At 40.9% G+C, this 17,817-nt stretch overlaps 1 protein-coding gene across 3 annotated transcripts in view; it reads right to left on the bottom strand.

Annotated features, from left to right (window-relative positions):
* Positions 1-1,035: 1,035 nt before the first annotated feature.
* The window catches only part of PPP4R3B (protein phosphatase 4 regulatory subunit 3B), a 44,152-nt gene continuing 27,370 nt past the window's right edge, over positions 1,036-17,817 (bottom strand). For 2 of the 3 annotated variants that reach the window (XM_060754599.2, XM_060754600.2), the window contains exons 9-16: positions 15,561-15,663; positions 13,650-13,691; positions 12,506-12,664; positions 9,893-10,062; positions 8,867-9,006; positions 7,172-7,356; positions 5,877-6,079; positions 1,036-3,600 (exon numbers count right to left, since the gene is read on the bottom strand). In XM_060754599.2, coding sequence (XP_060610582.2) covers positions 3,505-3,600; positions 5,877-6,079; positions 7,172-7,356; positions 8,867-9,006; positions 9,893-10,062; positions 12,506-12,664; positions 13,650-13,691; positions 15,561-15,663 — 1,098 coding nt within the window. In that variant the 3' untranslated portion in view covers positions 1,036-3,504. The remainder of the gene's footprint in view (positions 3,601-5,876; positions 6,080-7,171; positions 7,357-8,866; positions 9,007-9,892; positions 10,063-12,505; positions 12,665-13,649; positions 13,692-15,560; positions 15,664-17,817) is intronic. The other variant, XM_060754601.2, reaches the window with a different exon arrangement.

Below are 17,817 nucleotides of genomic sequence, written 5' to 3'. Positions count from 1 at the left end.
TTGTTGAAGGCTCTGTGGCCATGATATCTGGATGAGTTTTTAAGCTCCAGAGAATTCTGATCATTGCTGGACAAGTACAGAAACTTGTATTGTGAGTTTGCAGATGGCCAGTGGAAGAACTCCCCATTCTTGTATCCATTTAGATGGGATAACAACAGAAGTTAATTGAGTTTGTAGAATTTTAAGATTTCAATCCAGCTGTACAGCAGCACTAGTAGACAAGTGACATCTGTAACAGGATTTGGAAGCTGTATAATGTGAGCCTACTACATCCCAATACTATTTGTGCATTTAACAGAAGTCTAGATCTGCTACTACAGCAGTGTTACTCAACCTTCCCAATGCCACGATTCCTTAATACAGTTCCTCATGTTGTGGTGACCCCCAACCATAACATTATTTTCATTGCTACTTCATAACTGTAATTTTGCTAGTTATGAATTGTAATGTAAATAGCTGATATACAGGATGTATTGTCATTCGCTGGACCAAACTTGGCACACAGAACTCCCATGACCAACAGAAAATATTGGAAGGGTTTGGTGGGCACTGATCTTGAGTTGTAGTTCACCTACATCCAGAGAGCACTGTCAAACAATGATGGGTCTGGACCAAACTTGGCATGAATACTCAATATGCCTGAAAGTGACCATTGGTGGAGTTTGGGAAAAATAGACCTTAACATTGGGGAGTTGTAGCTGCAGGGAGTTATAGTACACCTACAATCAAAGAGCATTCTGAACTGCATCAATGATAGAATTGGGCCAAACGTCCCACAGAGAACCCCCATAACCAACAGAAAATACTATGTTTTTCTTATAGTCTCTGGCAACCCTACTGACACCCCCTTTGTGACTCCCCCAGAGGTCCAGACCCCCTGGTTGAGAAACACCGTACTACAGGGATCGCTTTTAACTTTTGTTTGGGTTTGGCACACGATGAAATGATGAATATCTGTATTCCACTCACAGTTTGGAACCACTCTGACTTCTCCATCGCTGCTTCCTCTAACAGTAAAAACACAGGCCAGCCACGTTTTCATTTAACTTTTTATTAAAATAGTATTTAACTGAGACATGTTGGCAGATGCAATCTTTCTCTTTAAAAAATCGGTTGAAGGGCCCCAGGCATTTGAAATGTGGGCTGTCCTGTGGCAGAAAAGTACTGAGAAGGAGGTGGGGAGCCTCCGGGAGGGCAAGCGCACCTGAGGCAGACGGTGGGACTTGGAAAGGAGGAGCTAAGCGCACCTTCCGCAGCTCTTCAAAAGGTTCCAATATTGTTTGGAGGGTCATTGTTTTGTTTATATTAAACTATAAAAAAAGGAATTATTAGTTTTTTTGCTTTCTTGATTACGTCTGCACGTATCTGAATGTTCCTAACAGTCTTTGAAAAGGATTGAGGAAGATCCAATTGTGCTTTGGGTCTTTTTCAGTGACTAATTAAAAAGCTGGAGAGAGGGCTGGTGAATTTCTTTCTGAAGGGAAATTGGGGCGCATACAGTTTTCTTAAGGAAATTACACAGGTTTCGGGGAGAAGTTTCCCTCTAAAGGTGAAGGGAAGACCTGCTAAGAGTAAATGGATGGCGGATGTTAAGTCGGCAAGTCTACCTAGTAACTCCATTGAACCAGCCAAAGGACTTCCCCAGACTTTCCTTCAAAGGGACTCGGCTGGAGCGAGAAGGAAGCCCCATTCTTGGTTGCCTGGAGCCCCCAGAGGGCAAGAGAGGTGGTCGTCAGGCCACATTAACGGTCAGTCATCACGGCACACTGAACCAAATCTAGGACTCTTTGCTTCCCCCCCCCCCCTTTTTCCGGATTTGATTCAGTAGCATTTGATTAAATTGTACAAATAACTATCCTCATTAAAATCCTCTAAAATGGCCACGTTTCAAAAAAAATCTGAATTAACTTACCATTTACAACAAACCAAACAAAACCAATAATTATGGAATTACAGGGTCACATTTTAATTCCTGAATTTTACAGTTCATTAATATTACCACATGTATACAAATGGTGTAAAACAAGTACAGTGGTTTTTTGTTTTTCTTCTTCGTCTTCTCAATACAAAATAAACTTCTGTTTCATGGAAAAAACTATACTTCATATCTACACAGAGACAGCCCATCTTTTTGCAAACGATTGCTAAAATTAAAATTAACTACAAAAATCTCCAAAACAGAGGGGAACTTGTCAGCACTGTTTCGGGAGAAATGGACCCATGACACATCGCAAGAGTGATCGATAGTGATGGATTGCTGCTGGTTTTCATTGTTCAAATCACTCTTCTTTTTTCCAACACAATTTGTAGTTTGGGGAATTCATTCTGCATGATCTCAGATCATATATGGCCAAACTAACAGTAAAATATTTACAGTTCGCTCGCTCGGAAAAATAAAAAGGTCTCAAAAATGGTTGACTCCATCCATTCACCTAAGTGTGTGTTGTCTTTTTTGAAATTTGCTTAAATACATGGAATGTGTTAAGAAGCAGCCGTCGTACTCAAAACCCTCTAGGTTCAAGGTGCTGCATGCTGACTCTGCCTCCAAATCGGCAACTACTCAAAAACTACTGCACCCCCAAATCCGTAGGGTTCAAAACCTTCGGGCAGCATTTCCCAACACGGCGGCGGACGTTACTCTTCCAAACGTTAAATGCCGACGGCTCGAGGAAAACCTTTCCTGAAGCTCGCGGGGAGTAACTCCGTTCACCTTGGCTTCCGTAAAACATTATTAGCAGTTGCACCTCAAATGCTATTCCAAGGACTAGGGTTTATCGATGGTGTCTCTTTAAAAAAAAATCTGAATGAATGTTTCTTGTATTGGTTTTCCTAGACAGCTAATACTCATCTTCCATTTTAAACCCAGCTTTCCTCCTTCCAAAATACAGAAATGGGGGGGGGGGGGGGGGGGTAAATTCACCACTCGACATGCACTAAAGAGCAGGGATGCTACCCTCTATAATTTGGCTGACTGTGCAAACAGTGGTCCCCGAGGCCTGAATTATTATTATTATTTGATTATAGAAAGGAAACGGTATCATTTAAGAGGCGATTGCTTTAAGCCCCTCCCCACAATGGACAGCACCATTACAAAGTTAGGTTATTAGGTTTGCAACTGAAGCCTTACATTTTTTCTTCTTCTTCTAGCTTGAATACAAACTGGGCAAACCCTGCAATATCAAAAAAAGTTACTTATCCCAACCCCATCCCTTCACAGAACCAGAGATGATCCTTTCGCGGGCAAGCTGTCGTCGAGGTGCGGATGACGAACCCGCCGTTTCAGTTTAATATTTAACAGCCTGAATGGCAGACTCTCGTTGGCTAGAAAGAGATTAGATTCTTTGGAAGCCTGATGTTCTCAGAACTAAACCCTTCTAGTAGTCGAGTTTTCTTCTGCTACTCCTTGTATTCTCATGTATTTTCCAGGGAGAAAGCTTTCTGAGTCAGACTATGTAGTTCAGTCACAGCATTTGAGCACCCTCAGTTACAGTTTGTTTCGGGACTTTAAGAGCCAAGGCGAGGTCTTTTTCTCGGGGACGTTTCCTCCTCTTCGTCTTCTTCCTCATCATCAGGATAATCCACAAGGCCAACTAGACTTCCCTGTGGAATGGAAAGGAAAAACCTACATTTGAAAAGAACTCTCAGGAACAATCAACTGGTCAACTGGTACGTGAAGGGAAAACATAGCATCTCATCACATCTCAGAGGGGAAAGTCTGCAGAGATTTATTCACCCACTATGCACTAAATAGGGGCTCCTGGTGGTGCAATGGGTTAAACCGCTGAGCTGCTGAACTTGCTGACTGAAAGGCCGATGGTTTGAATCTGGGGAGCGGGGTGAGCTCCCACTGTTAGCCCCAGCTTTTGCTAACCTAGTAGTTTGAAGACATGCAAATGTGAGTAGATCAATAGGTACTGCTTCTGCAGAAAGTTAATGGCACTCCATGCAGTCATTTGGCCACATGACCTTGGAGGTGTCTATGGACAACGCTGGCTCTTTGGCTAAGAAATGGTGATGAGCATGAAGCCACAGAGTTGGACATGATTAGACTTAATGTCAGGGGAAACCTTTGCCTTTACTACACATTAAATATACAAAATACTGTATGTAGAATTCCACCCAAATTAATCTAGGCAGCTGTCAATAATAAATAATGAATGCACTGCACCAGCAAAATTTATCGGAATTTCCGAATGGTGACTGGAAGCCACTTATGGCTGGAGTCCCTCGCATCAAGCCCTTGAGGAGAGTGGCATCCATAGAGATTTCCCATGAACCCTCTGCAAAATGTTGCAGTGGAAAGGGAGGCACCACAACACTGGCAAAATCAATGCTGGATTTGATGGATCTTCTGTTATGACCCAGAAGGAATTTTAAGAAATCCATTTTGCATGCACAGACATATATTACAGCAAGCAAGGCTTGTGTATGGCACAAGTAGCATTTGCACCATCAAAAAATATTACTGAATATTAATAAAAAATGTCCCTCTGATTCAGGGGTGGCTTAAACAAGAACTAAATAGTTTCAGGCAGGCATTTGAACTGAAAGGCCCAGTATCAACTGGAAATTAACAGTGTCAGAAACACCCCCAGTGTTGAAAACTGTTGAATAACAAAAGCAGCCATTTACTGACACAGCCTTCGGGTTTTTTCAATTTGTCCTTGAAGGCTTCCATGGCCAGAATCACTGGGTTGCTGTGAGTTTTCCGGGCTGTATGGCCATGTTCTAGAAGCATTCAGCAATGCTAAGTTCAGCAAAGGGTAAGAGGGATCCTCTCACTTCTGCAGGAGTCAACTGTATACCATGCAGCTGTGGACAAGTCTACATAGGGACCCCCAAGCCCAGCATTGCCCGAAAACGAATCAAGGAACATGAAAAGCACTGCAGACTAACTTAACCAGAGAACTCAGCCATAGCAGAGCCCCTGATGAACCAACCTGGACACAGCATATTATTTGGAAACACAGAAATGCTGGACCACTCTCACAACCACCATGTTTGACTACACAGAGATGCCATGAAAGGAAGAAACCATGAAAATGAACAAAATCTGGCTACAAATTTTAAAAAACTCTAAAATCAGGACAGTAAATAAAGAGTGACACTCAAAAAACAGGAATTCCAGACAGGATACTATCAGGGACAGCTAACACCTCCCAACAAAGGACCCCCCAGGCAGCCTCCAGCCTGGCATTGAATCTGCAAAGCCATTCAATGCTAATCAAGGTGTTCTTTTCCAACATTCACACTTGCCTCAAGCAGACAAGAGTTCTTTCTCCCACCCTGAACATTCCAGGTATATAAACCTCACTTTCGTAGTTTCCAACAGACCCCTTAGCCTCTGAGGATGTCTACCAGAGATGTGGCTGAATCATCAGGAGAGAATGCTTCTGGAACATGGCCATACAGTCTGAAAAACTCACAGCTACCCATTTTTTTTACTGCTATGCACCTCTAACAAGAACTTCCTTTGTGTGACACTGCTAATGCTGACCTTGGGTAAGTACTCTTTCTGAAATGTTTCATCCTGCCTTCTCTTATCAGAAGCCCTGAAAGACTTAACAATTACCTCAAACCAACAATTCATAAACTTAAACCACACACTAAGATTTTTAAAAAATATATTCATCTTAATATGAAAGGTATTTTCCATATATGTATACAATTATCTGAAAGCTTTTGGGGAGTGCAAGTTGGAGAATGTCACTGAAGACTAGCACAGGGGAACATCCTATAATGTCCCTTCACCAAGATTATTTTACAAACTGAGTGAGGGTTCATTCTGAATTGATGGATGCTTGGAACATGCTCCCCCCCCCCCCCCCCAAATTTATAACACTCCCGCGCCACCTTTGCTTTCATAAACACTTCACCTTCGTGGCTGTGACGGCTGCAGTCAAATTGGCATTCTTAGAAGAGGAACCATTTGAACTTGCTGGTGATGTCTGAGCTGCTAAAGATTTACTGTTTGTACTGTTTGCTCCATTCGTGGCGCTGGCAGAATGGGAAAAAGTGAATTTGAAGCCACCCGCTGAAGTCCTTTTGGGGAGATTCTCTTTATCTTCACTCTCTTTCGCTAAAGAGGGAAACAGAAGGATTCTCAAGTTTAACATGGCAGAGGAAACAAAGGATCTATTAAGATGCAACATATCCAATGGTCCTACTTTTTTTTTTAACTAAAAGGGACATTGGAAGAAATACTAATCAACTAGGCAATTCAATTCCTTTTAGCATTATTGACACAGAATGTTCCAGAAAGCACATAAGTACCAACATAAGTCAACCAGGCCTTCTCAATGGGCAACTACAGTTTGTATGATCAGGTGTGTGTGAATGAATGGATCACTGGGACAAAAATGTCTTCAGTGTAAACCAATAAAAATTTAACTAATTTACGACGCCATAAAAATCTCCAACAGCGGGCAAACGAATGAGGAAGTACTCCATCAAGGACTGGGTGTCACACATGGACTGTAAAGCGACAGCTCCCCTGGTGGCTGGAATTCGAGCATACCCTCATGAAGCTTAAACTGCCTCTGTGTTTGTCTATATATATTGTGCGTCTAGGGGATTGAATATTTGCCATGTATATGTGCACTGTAATCTGCCCTATGTCCCCTGCGGGCGGAATATGAATACTGTAAATAATAATAAATATGGAGCCCCCGGTGGTGCAGTGGGTTAAACCCCTGTGCCGACAGGACTGAAGACCGACCAATCGCAGGTTTGAATCCGGGGACAGGTGGGTGAGCTCCCTCTATCAGCTTCAGCTCCTCATGTGGGGACATGAGAGAAGCCTCTCACAAGGATGATAAAAACATCAAATCATCCAGGCGTCCCCTGGGCAACGTCCTTGTAGATGGCCAATTCTCTCACACCAGAAGCAACTTGCAGTTTCTCAGGTCGCTCTTGACATGACAAATAATAAGAATAATAAATAAGGAAGAGATCTAAAAGACCTCAGTCTCCACGAACACTGAAATCCCTCCACTGGAATGTGACTTTCACTTTCATTCAATTTTCCTCCAGTGCTTTCTGCTCTTTTCTTTCCAGCCATGACTGCTGGAAACTTCTCCAATGCTCGGTATTGTTTGTGGCTCTTCCATTCTGCCATGACGATCGTCATGGAAAATCCTATTTACATTCTGCAAAAATGAGGGGGAAGTACCTTTTTTTGTTTCCATGAACTTCTCATAGCTCTCTGGGAAATCGTCCTCCGCCTTGGATTTCTCTCCGGGGGGAACGATGGCCTCGCCTTCCTCTTCCTCGTCTTCATTGAACCACATTTCCTCGTCATCCTCCAAGGTCCTGGCATCTCTGCGAAACCTGTTGCTACGCAGTATAGATGGGACACTGTAAAATACACCCAGAGAGTTTCAAAATTTTTAAAAAGCAGCAGTGATAGAAGGCATCGAAGCCAGCTCGTTTGTTAATATAGCACAGAAATCCTAGCAGGAAGTTAAATGCTGACAGTATTTTTTCACAGATAACACTTGTACTTTGGCCCCTCTCCACAGATCTTTCAGCCGCACAAGGGAACCAACTGGAGGCAGGGAAAGTCTTTCTCGTATCATCCTAAAGTGAGTCTGTGATTCCCAGATCAAACCAAGGTATTTGATTTATTGGGAGATGCATTTGACCACAAAATGGATACTACAAACTGTGGTAGTAAATAAAATATTTTGGATACCTTAACTTGGGTTCAGATTCCCTACATTACAAAGGAAGCAAACAAAGCTCCTTGAGAAGGAAAACTAATTAAGCAAAGTCAAAATCTGTCCAGGAACTGGTGGAATCAACATGTTTCAGGCTGGGAAAACATCTAATCGTTCATTTACAACTTTGGGAGTAACATCAGCAAAATGTTGCTATATAAGGGACCTTATTACAATCCAAAAATTGTGGTAGACCAGAGGAGTCTACCAGAGATGCTCAAAAGAGATGGTGTATTTGGGAGTGGTAGATCTGCAATGGAACGCACTCTGGTCACTTGGGCTCCTTTTCTCAAGAGAAGAGAAAGTGTGCGTTTTGGCATTTTACAAGCATTTTGGAAGTTTTGGAACAGCGTGTTGGCAGATTTGCAAGGAAACAGAATGGTGAAATAGTGATGTATGCATGGTGATTGATGAATGCTTCTATGGGTAAGTGAATACTAAGTAAAAATGTAATCCTCTTTGTTTGTATGTTAGCCAATGTAACTATAGATTGTTTGTGAATTCAATGTAGTTACATAGAATCCGTATGTTTAAATGTTGTTCTGTAAAAGTTCTGATACCCTTTCTCTTACTGGAAAATTGTAGTAAAAAGAACCTATGCTTTAAAGCAGGGGTCCTCGAAGTTTTTAAACAGAGGGCCAGATCACAGTCCTTCAAACTGTTGGAGGGCCGGATTATAATTTGACCAACCCCCCCCCCCCCAAAAAAAAACAAAACATGAATGAGTTCCTATGCACACTGCACATATCTTATTTGTAGTGCAAAGAACACTAGCCCCCAGGATGCCTGGCACAACAATAAAACAAAGATGTACTCATCCAAATAGTATTAAAAGCATCTTCCCTATGTATGTAGCACAAACCTGGTTCCTTGATCTTTTGTTTTCAAAGCAAGCAAGGAAAAAAGATTTCAAGATTCAGAAATCTTTGACTCATATCTCTGGGCAGTGAAACAGATTAAATACCAAAATGCCTGAGCTAATAAAAAACCCCATCTTTTGCTAGGTATCCAGAATTTTCTACAAGAAAGAAAGGTCAAAGTCACAGTACTACTAACAGACCAAGCAAGACAATAACACCACAGGAAACACACAACAAAGTCCGTTCAATGATTCTTGCTAATTTATATTTAACTTCCAAAAAATGTACCTGTTCAATTTCTGGCTTTGTCTGTCCTTTTCTTGCTCATATTTTGTCTTCAATCCTTTGAACGTCTGAACATATTCAATGGATTCAAGTGCCTTATAAAAGTTTTCAACTATATGTGCAGTAAGTGACTTGATATCTTCCTGCATGAAGGCAAAACAAAGTTTAAGGTTATTTAAACTTCCCCACTTCAGGTTTTACATTGTTTATAAAAGGGGTTGAAAGAAATGGGACAGGGTGCATGGTGAGGCTCATCAATATTCAATAATAAATGTTTGTAGTTTTTTTAAAACCCAAAACGTCTCTATCTTAAATTTATGAATATATTATTATGAGATCACTCAACAAAACTTGTTTTACAGTTCAGCTCATCTCTTGCACCAAACAGGGAAATTACAACTCCCAGGATTCCACAGCATTGAACCATGGTAGCTCAAGTGGTATCAAACTGCATTCATTCTACAGATTAGATATAGCAAGACTCAGGGTTGCAGTGTGCTCAAGGTATGTTGACTAATCTTGAATAAAGATTCTTGCTCTCTCTCTCTCTCTATATATATATATCAGTGGTTCCCAATCTGTGGTCCATGGATCATGGTCTGCAAGAACTAAAATATGGTCCACGGCCTCACCGATACTAAACTGTTGCAATGAGAGTGACTGGTCTCACAAAACCCTCTTATAGGGCTGAGACTTATTAAATATGATTTTTCTGTGGGTGAGCAGATGGCGACTAGTGATCAGAAACTAGAGCTGATGTGGTCTATTCAATGCAATTTTCTGAATCAGCACCTCGAATATCCAAAGCAAATCTAAAGTTGATGAAAAGCTGATTCGTAACCCTTTTGGTACTAATGTTGGAGAGTGGTCAAAGCGACCCCTGGTCAAAAAAAGGTTGGGAACTACTGCTATACACACACAATATTTTGCTTTTTACATATTTGACACATTCACACCTTTTGTATCAAGATGTGGAGTCCAGATATTCTGTTCTAAGGTGAAACGGAATGACGCCATGGCAAAACTTACCACTCGAATGAATTCAAAAAGTTCAATCACCGCTGAGTTCAGAAGATTGTACCTGGTTCCATTATCCAAAAGAGCATTTATTACTGGCTCAAACAAGTTTCCTTTGGTGATATAACGGTTATAGAACTCATCCTTCAGGCCAATTATCCTCCTCATGAAACGAAGAGCACCTATGATAAGGTCAAGAAATGTTTTAAGAATCTCCTTTTTTGTCTGTAGTGAAAATCTTGTATTGAGAATCCTCCTATTAGCTTGCATTTGACTATTTATATCAGGCATGGGCAAATTTGGGCCTTCTGTGTGTTTTGGAGGAGGTTGAGGAGGAAAAGGAAGGGGCCTGAGGCTGTTAGGAATGGTGGAAATCCAAAACACCTGGAGGGCCCAAGTTTGCCCTTTTTTGTCGTTTTAGGAGCGACTTGATAAACTGCAAGTCAACAAAATCTGGCTACCAGTATTAAAAAATTCTAAAATTAAAACAGCAGAGAGAAAAACAGGCAGGGACATCTAAGCACCTTTCATTAAGAGTTTGCTCCAGGCACAGTCAGCCCATTGTATGCTAATCAAGGTGGTCAGTTGAAAAGATTCACACCTAGCCCAACTTACAAAAGCCTTTTGTCTCACCCTGGTCAGTCCACAGATATATAAACCCCTTTTTTCCCAGCTCCAGCAGACCTCACCCTCTGAGGATGCTTGCCATAGATGCAGGCGAAACGTCAGGAGAAATGCCTCTAGAACATGGCCATATAGCCCGAAAAAACCCACAAGAACTGAGTGATTCCGGCCATGAAAGCCTTCGACAATAAACTGCAAGTCGCTTCTGCTGTGAGAGAAGGACGTTTGCCCAGGGGACGCCCAGATGATTTGATGTTTTTATCATCCTTGTGGGAGGCTTCTCTCATGTCCCTGCATGAGGAGCTGGAGTTGATAGAGGGAGCTCATCTGCCTCACCCCGGATTTGAACCTGCGACCTATCAGTCTTCAGTCCTGCCAGCACAGGGGTTTAACCCACTGCGCCACTGGGGGCTCATGCCTGATTTATATAATCTGAACAGAAAGAGAGTTTCAGCAAAAAGGTTGCATTAAGGTATGCCAACCAAGAGGCAAAATACGATCACCATGGTAACGAGCATTTAATTTTGACAATCAGAATGGAGCTTCCAGCCAAGAGAAAGGAAACTGTTTTGCCTTTCCCTTTCAGAAGACCACCCTATTTTCCCAATAGAGGCAAACTACGTCATCAGAATAACTTCTTCTCCTGTGCCAGCAATGCTGCTACATCAGAGGGCTCTGATGACTGAGCCAGAACTGGCAGAAGCTCTTCCTCTGTTTCCATAATTGGATCTCTGCTTGCCTTCTCAGCAGCCCATTCCTGTGAAAAGCTCTACTCTGGTTCCTGCTGTTCTGTTTGTAGCCTCAGCCTCCTGCATCTGAGTCTGATGAGGACTGCACTCAAAATAGTAGCAGAATAAATGGGAACTTTTTACCAAATAGTGAAAAGTTGACATGTTTTTAGGGGCACAATATTGTTTTCCCTAAGCAGGCAACAGTAAGACCTGACTGACAAAATGCAATCTTGTGCTCCAAAAGAAGATTATTACAGAAATGCCAAGAAAATGAGATTTGAGGGCATGTATAAATTATGCATATGCAAGCCTTTCTCTTTCTGTGTAACTTAATTGTCCTTCCACTAACCATGGCAAGGACATAGTATGCAAAATGGGCACCAAACTCCAACTTTTGGCTACTTTTAGACTGAAATCCTGTGGGCAAGGAACTATCAAATTAGAAATTTGTAAACCGCCTTGGAATAAATGATCTAAAAATAACACTGGCCAACATACATTTTGGTGTCTCAATTATTAGCCCTGTTTCTGGGTACAGCTGACCTGCTGATCCAAAAAAAAAAAAAAATAGTGCCAGTTTTCCCTTAGCAGCTCTAGTTTTGAGATACAGAAAACATGGCATTTAGCTTGCAAATTTTATGTTTTGTTTATTTGCTTGTTTGTTAAAAATGCAATGCAACTGTTTGGTCTGCTCCTGATACAATAAATAAATAAATAAATAAATCTAATTGCTCATAAAAATAATTATAACTATATCTAAGAAACTACAGCTAATGCCATTTTCTTGATTAGCGCCCCAAAGAACCCCAGGAAAAGGCCTTAAAACCCAGACACCAAGAATTATTGTTGTTCTTGTTGGGCTGTGTAATAAATATATATTTACCTAAGCTATTTACCAGTTCTTGACTTATTACCAGATCGTCTCTTTCAAACTATGAGGTCTAGAACAGCCTTCATAAACTTCAAATCCCCCAACATTTTGGACTACAGCTACAATCAGTACAAGCCATTATGACCAATAGGCAAGGATTCTGGAAGCTGTAGAACAAAATTTCTGGATGTTTAAGGAACCTGGTTAAAGGTTGCTGGTTAAGAAACTACTTTTCAAAAAAGAGATGCCGAAATTGTTGGAAAACATGAAATATTAAATTCCAACTTCCAAAAATCCCAAGCCCATCCTTCTTCCTCTTGTTTATTCAGAGGAAGGGTTTAACAAGCTATCACCCCCCCCCCCCCCCCAAACAACCACTCATTTCTTGGTGCTACTTACAAAGGGCCAAAAAAGTGTGTTTTGAATTCATCAAGACCAAAACTCGTCTCAGCAAGTCCTTGTTCATAATGTAGTTCTTGATGTGATATGTGTGATGTTCCACACAAAACGTGAGCAGCTCCAAAATTAAGGCAAGCAGCTGTGCTGTTTGGTAGTTGTCTGCAAAAAAAAAAAAAAAAATACACAAAAAACCTCAGTCAACAAAGAACCTTGGAAAGACACCTGGAATACTCTGTCCAATTCTGGGCACCGCAATGGAAGGGAGATGTTGACAAGATGGAATGTGTCCAGAGAAGGGAGACTCAATTATTATGGGTCTGGAGAACAAGCCCTATGAAGAGTGGCTTAAAGAGTTGGGCATGCTTAGCTTGCAGAAGAGAAGGCTGAGAAGAGACATGATGGCCATGTATAAACATGTGAGGGGAAGCCATAGGGAGGAGGGAGCAAGCTTGTTTTCTGCTGCCCCGGAGACCAGGATGAGGAACAATAATTAAGGTGTACACCATGGATGCAGAGAGCTCAGTGAGTGAAGTTGGGCAACTGTGAAGGCCCCATTCTCTGATGCTTCGCACCAAGGAGGACCTAGGGATAAAGGAATCTATGCATAATCCTGCTCTGGAGGAATAATCCAAATCAATTTAATATTTGCAGATGCTGCAACTGTAGTATGATAAATGGAGTTTAATTTTCCCACTCTTTTGGATGGACTCAAAGAATGAAAACTATAGAACTCGGTGAATGCTTGCCCATACAAACAAACAAAAGGGGACAGGTGAGTTTTTTATTCAAAATTTGGTTGGAGTCCTTTTGGGGCATCGTGCAAACATAATAAGGTATTCAATATCCCTTTGAGTTACTGGTTCCCCACTGCATTGTAGCATACAACTCCACTTTTCCCAACAAGCAAAATAGCCATTCTTAAATGGCTACCAAAAATGTTGTTTAGGTACTGGAACTATGACTTTTTATATAAGATATGTTCAGTTAGTCACATTTAGAGGATATTTTAAATCCCCCTCCCGCCCAATTGGCTAAAGCAAATGGATTTTTAGTAAAGGCTGTTTCTATCCATCCATTAAATTTCAATTTAGAACTCCACCCCAGTCACACCAGTTGCAATGTACCCACAAAACCCAACACGTACCTGGGCAAATGGTATTACTCTTGTTGCCTCCAACTACCGCATCTTATGAAAAGTGAAAAGATTTAACACCATAAGTTCCATGGTAAGTTACTTTAGCACACACAAAATGTTTTTGGTCAAGAGGTCAACATTCTAGACCACCCACCAATTTGGGACACATAGCATTACAAGTCCACCCTCTTTTGTGTTTTAAATCATTTCCTCACAATCCTGTATAACAGCATCACAGGGAAACCCACAAATGCAAATATGCAAATTGGCCCCACAGCTGTGGACAGATTTGCATTTTTTTTCAATGGAGAAATTTCATTCTGTTTTACAAAAACTTTCAAACGCAGAGAATATTGAAATGACATATAATCCTCCTCCACATGAATGAAAAAATCTATCATGTTTATGGACAGACTTTGGGGGTACTTCATGACCCCAGAAGAGCCCTGGAGGCGCAATGCATTAAACCTTTGTGCCAGCAGGACTGCTGACTGACAGGGATTGAGATCCCTCTGTCAGCTCCAGCTCCCCATCTGGGGACGTGAGAAGCCTCCCTCAATTATGGTAAAAACATCAAACATCCAGGCGTCCCCTGGGCAATGTTCTTGCAGAAGGCCAATTCTCTCACACCAGAAGCGACTTGCAGTTTCTCAAGTTGCTGCTGACATGGAAAAAAAACCCCACAGGAATTTCAATGTATTACAGGGAATAAAAATACTCCATGTCAGAGAAACGTTTGTGCATATAGACTGAAGTGTATTCCATAATAATGAAATACCCGGAGCCAGAAAAATTCATTTTTATGAAGCAGAAGAATTGTTTTATATAGGTCACAGATCTGCCTGCCATTTTACATAACAACAACAACAACAACAACAACAACGTCTGTATCCTAAAATGCTATCATTGTTACTTCCAAATTTATTTTTTTATTGTAAACTCTCCAAATCAGGAAACAGACATAAATCCTGAAAACAAACAGCTGTTCTTATTTATCTGCATGATGTCTTAAGAGTTTCCTAACAGACTGAAGTACAATTCTTCTCTCAACAACAAAATAGTCTCTGCTGTGGAAAGAACCCCCAAAGAAGGGCCATTCTCTATGGCACAAAAGAGCATGTCACTTGGGTGATGCAGCTATCCCTGCAATCAAATTTTCTACATCTGGATTGTCTGTCTGCTTTTGAAAACCCACCGTTCTACTGCTATTTATTGGGTGGGCTTGGCCTTTGAACTCATGCAGATGTCCATGGCTTCTTTAGTGAGCAGATCTTCTTCCAGTTCTAGCAACAAATTATTCACTACACAAACATGGTTCAGTGATTGTTATCATCAGTGAATTCATTCTAGGTTTTCTACAATACTCCAGGCTGCCTGTCCAGCAATATGTCTCCTATCAAATGATATGTAGTGCAGGCATGGGCAAACTTCGATCCTCCAGGTGTTTTGCACTTCAACTCCCACAATTCCCAACAGCCTACTGGCTGTTAGGAATTGTGGGAGTTGAAGTTCAAAACACCTGGAGGACCGAAGTCTGCCCATGCCTGATGCAGCAAATACTGCTTTTTGGAAGGATCTGTTCAAAAATTACTAACAACTGTTCTTCATTTGTATCCTTCTTTGGCCCTAGAAGGCAACAAGGGAAGTACAAACCCTGACGATGTTAGCTCCTAATGCTAAGGGCAGTGATGATAACAATGATACATGAACAAGATCATAGCCATCCATTAATGTTTTGTACATGAGAGAACAGTCGAGGTTTATAAAACTAGAGCATGAAAACATGTATTGCCTTCGTACAAATCAATCAATTTGCAAAACACAACTAAACATAGTTTCCTTTCAGATTTTGACTTTATGCCTTTAGCACAAAAGGTAAGATTAAAGGAAGACATAGTAAAAAAAAAACCAATTCCTTACCTTTGTCATTTTTGTCCTCTGATGTATTGGCCAGGAGTGGAGCGGTGAGGACATGCATACAATGGTTGTAGAAAAAATTGAGAAATTCACTTTTCTCTGTTTTCTGGAAAAAAAACAAAACAACACAAAATATTACATATATTAGGCAAATATTGTAAAAGGACATGTGGTCATGCAGCTCATAAGTGAAACAAAAAAAACCCACCCAATCCTGAATTCAATGCCTGCAAAACACATACTGAGAACCACTGAAAAGACACCATATAACCCTTGTGTAAAATCTGGGCACTCTGCCTTGTGGCAATCAGAAATCCAGCTTTATCAGTAACAGTATAGTTGGACATTTTCTGTCTGTTTTCATGGAATTTTCATGTTTTTTCTTTTAAAAACAGTAACATACAAGGGTGGGTCAAAAAGTTTTGCCTCCTGCATCATAAAAACATTATAAATGAACATATAACAGCAGAAGTTGCTACAGATCATAGCCTGAACGATCCTCTATGCAAAATTACCATTCAATATAGTCACCATCAATTTGTATACATCTGTGCCATTGGGTTGGTGTAGGTTTTTTCGGGCTATATGGCCATGATCTAGAGGCATCTCTCCTGATGTTTCACCTGCATCTATGGCAAGCATCCTCACCCGAAAAACCTACAACAACCCAGTGATTCCGGCCATGAAATATATATCGACAATATATATCTGCGCCAGTGTTTAACGCAGACATCAAGACCATTTTGGAAAAATTCAAGGTTTTGCTTCGTGATCCATGATTTTAAAGCTGTTTTAAAGCCCCGATTTAGCCACTTCTGCCTTTTAACTCTTTGGATCTCTGAAAAACAAGCAACGTGGTTTCAAATTCAATAACTTCACAACCTCTGAAGATGCCTGCCATAAATGCAGGTGTAACGTCAGGAGAGAATGCTTCTGGAACATGGCCATACAGCCCGGAAAACTCACAGCAACCCAGACTTGAATAATGTTAAAACAGCTTAAAAATCATGGATCACAAAGCAAAACCCTGAATTTTTCCAAAATGGTCTTGACACCTGGGTTAAACGATGGCACAAATGTGTACTAATTGAAGGTGACGATGTTGAACTGTAGGGTTTTTTTTTTTTTGTAGAGGACAGTTCAGGCTATGATCTGTAACAACTTCTGCTGTTATATGTTCATTCATAACGTTTTTATGACACAGGAGGCAAAACTTTTTGGCCAATCCGTGTTATAATTAGGTGTTTGATTGTTCTACTGTTTTTGTGGTTTAATGAGCTGAGGAAATGTCTCCTGCTTAACTTAAATATGTCTTTTCACGTCTATATAAATTTATTTATTTGTGGCTTCCAAATATATTGTAATCTGATTTGAGAAATGTATATTGAAAGGCAAGATTCCCTCCCCGCTAAGTGCAGATAAAATATACCGATATTTGTCCACTATCAGAAGGGACACCATTGACAATAAATCCCATCTTTTCGCTCTGTGGCCCAAAGTGTGCTGCAGACAATTGAGGGATCTTTTAGAGCAGTGTTTCTTAAACTTGGGCCCTCCAGATGTTTTGGACTTCAGCTCCCACAATTCCTACCAGCTGGTAAACTGGCTGGGATTCCTGGAAGCTGAAGTCCAAAACACCTGAAGGAACACAGGTTGAGAAACACTGCTTTAGAGAGCTGGAGAAGCAGCAACTGGATGAGGCAAAATTGGATGCTACTATATCCATTGTCATAGATATGCGAAACGCATTAGTAAATTCCTTATGTGTAGTTTGATTATCATTCTCCCCAGCCCAGGAGATGTTGGAACATTATATTTATTTTTGCTTTGGCAGTCTTCTGGTTTAGAAAGACTGAGAGATCCTAACTTGGGCAGACAGTAAGCTTCTTTTCTTGAGTGAGAACATGAACATGGGTACTTTGCAATTAAACCTTGGATTTAATATAGCCATACAGCCTGGAAAACTCACAGCAACCCAGTGATTCTGGCCACGAAAGCCTTCGACAACACATCAAACCTTTGATCCATCTGTTAAATGGAATGTAGATTATATTTTTATCACACAGTCACAGGTTTTTGCCTGCCAAATAACTTGTTATTAATGTTGGGTCTCTCAAACACTCATATATGGGGTGTTACATGATGTCTTTCAATGCCCTCGGCAGCAGTCACCAGTGAAACATGGGTGTTTGTATTTAATATAATGTAGTATGTAGTCACAGAAGCTACATGCACATAAAAAGACACATGCAAGAGTAAA

This window comes from Anolis sagrei, chromosome 1 (genome assembly GCF_037176765.1).
Source record: "Anolis sagrei isolate rAnoSag1 chromosome 1, rAnoSag1.mat, whole genome shotgun sequence".
NCBI classification, from domain to species: Eukaryota; Metazoa; Chordata; class Lepidosauria; order Squamata; family Dactyloidae; genus Anolis; species Anolis sagrei.
This window is presented reverse-complemented; position numbering and strand designations above follow the sequence as displayed.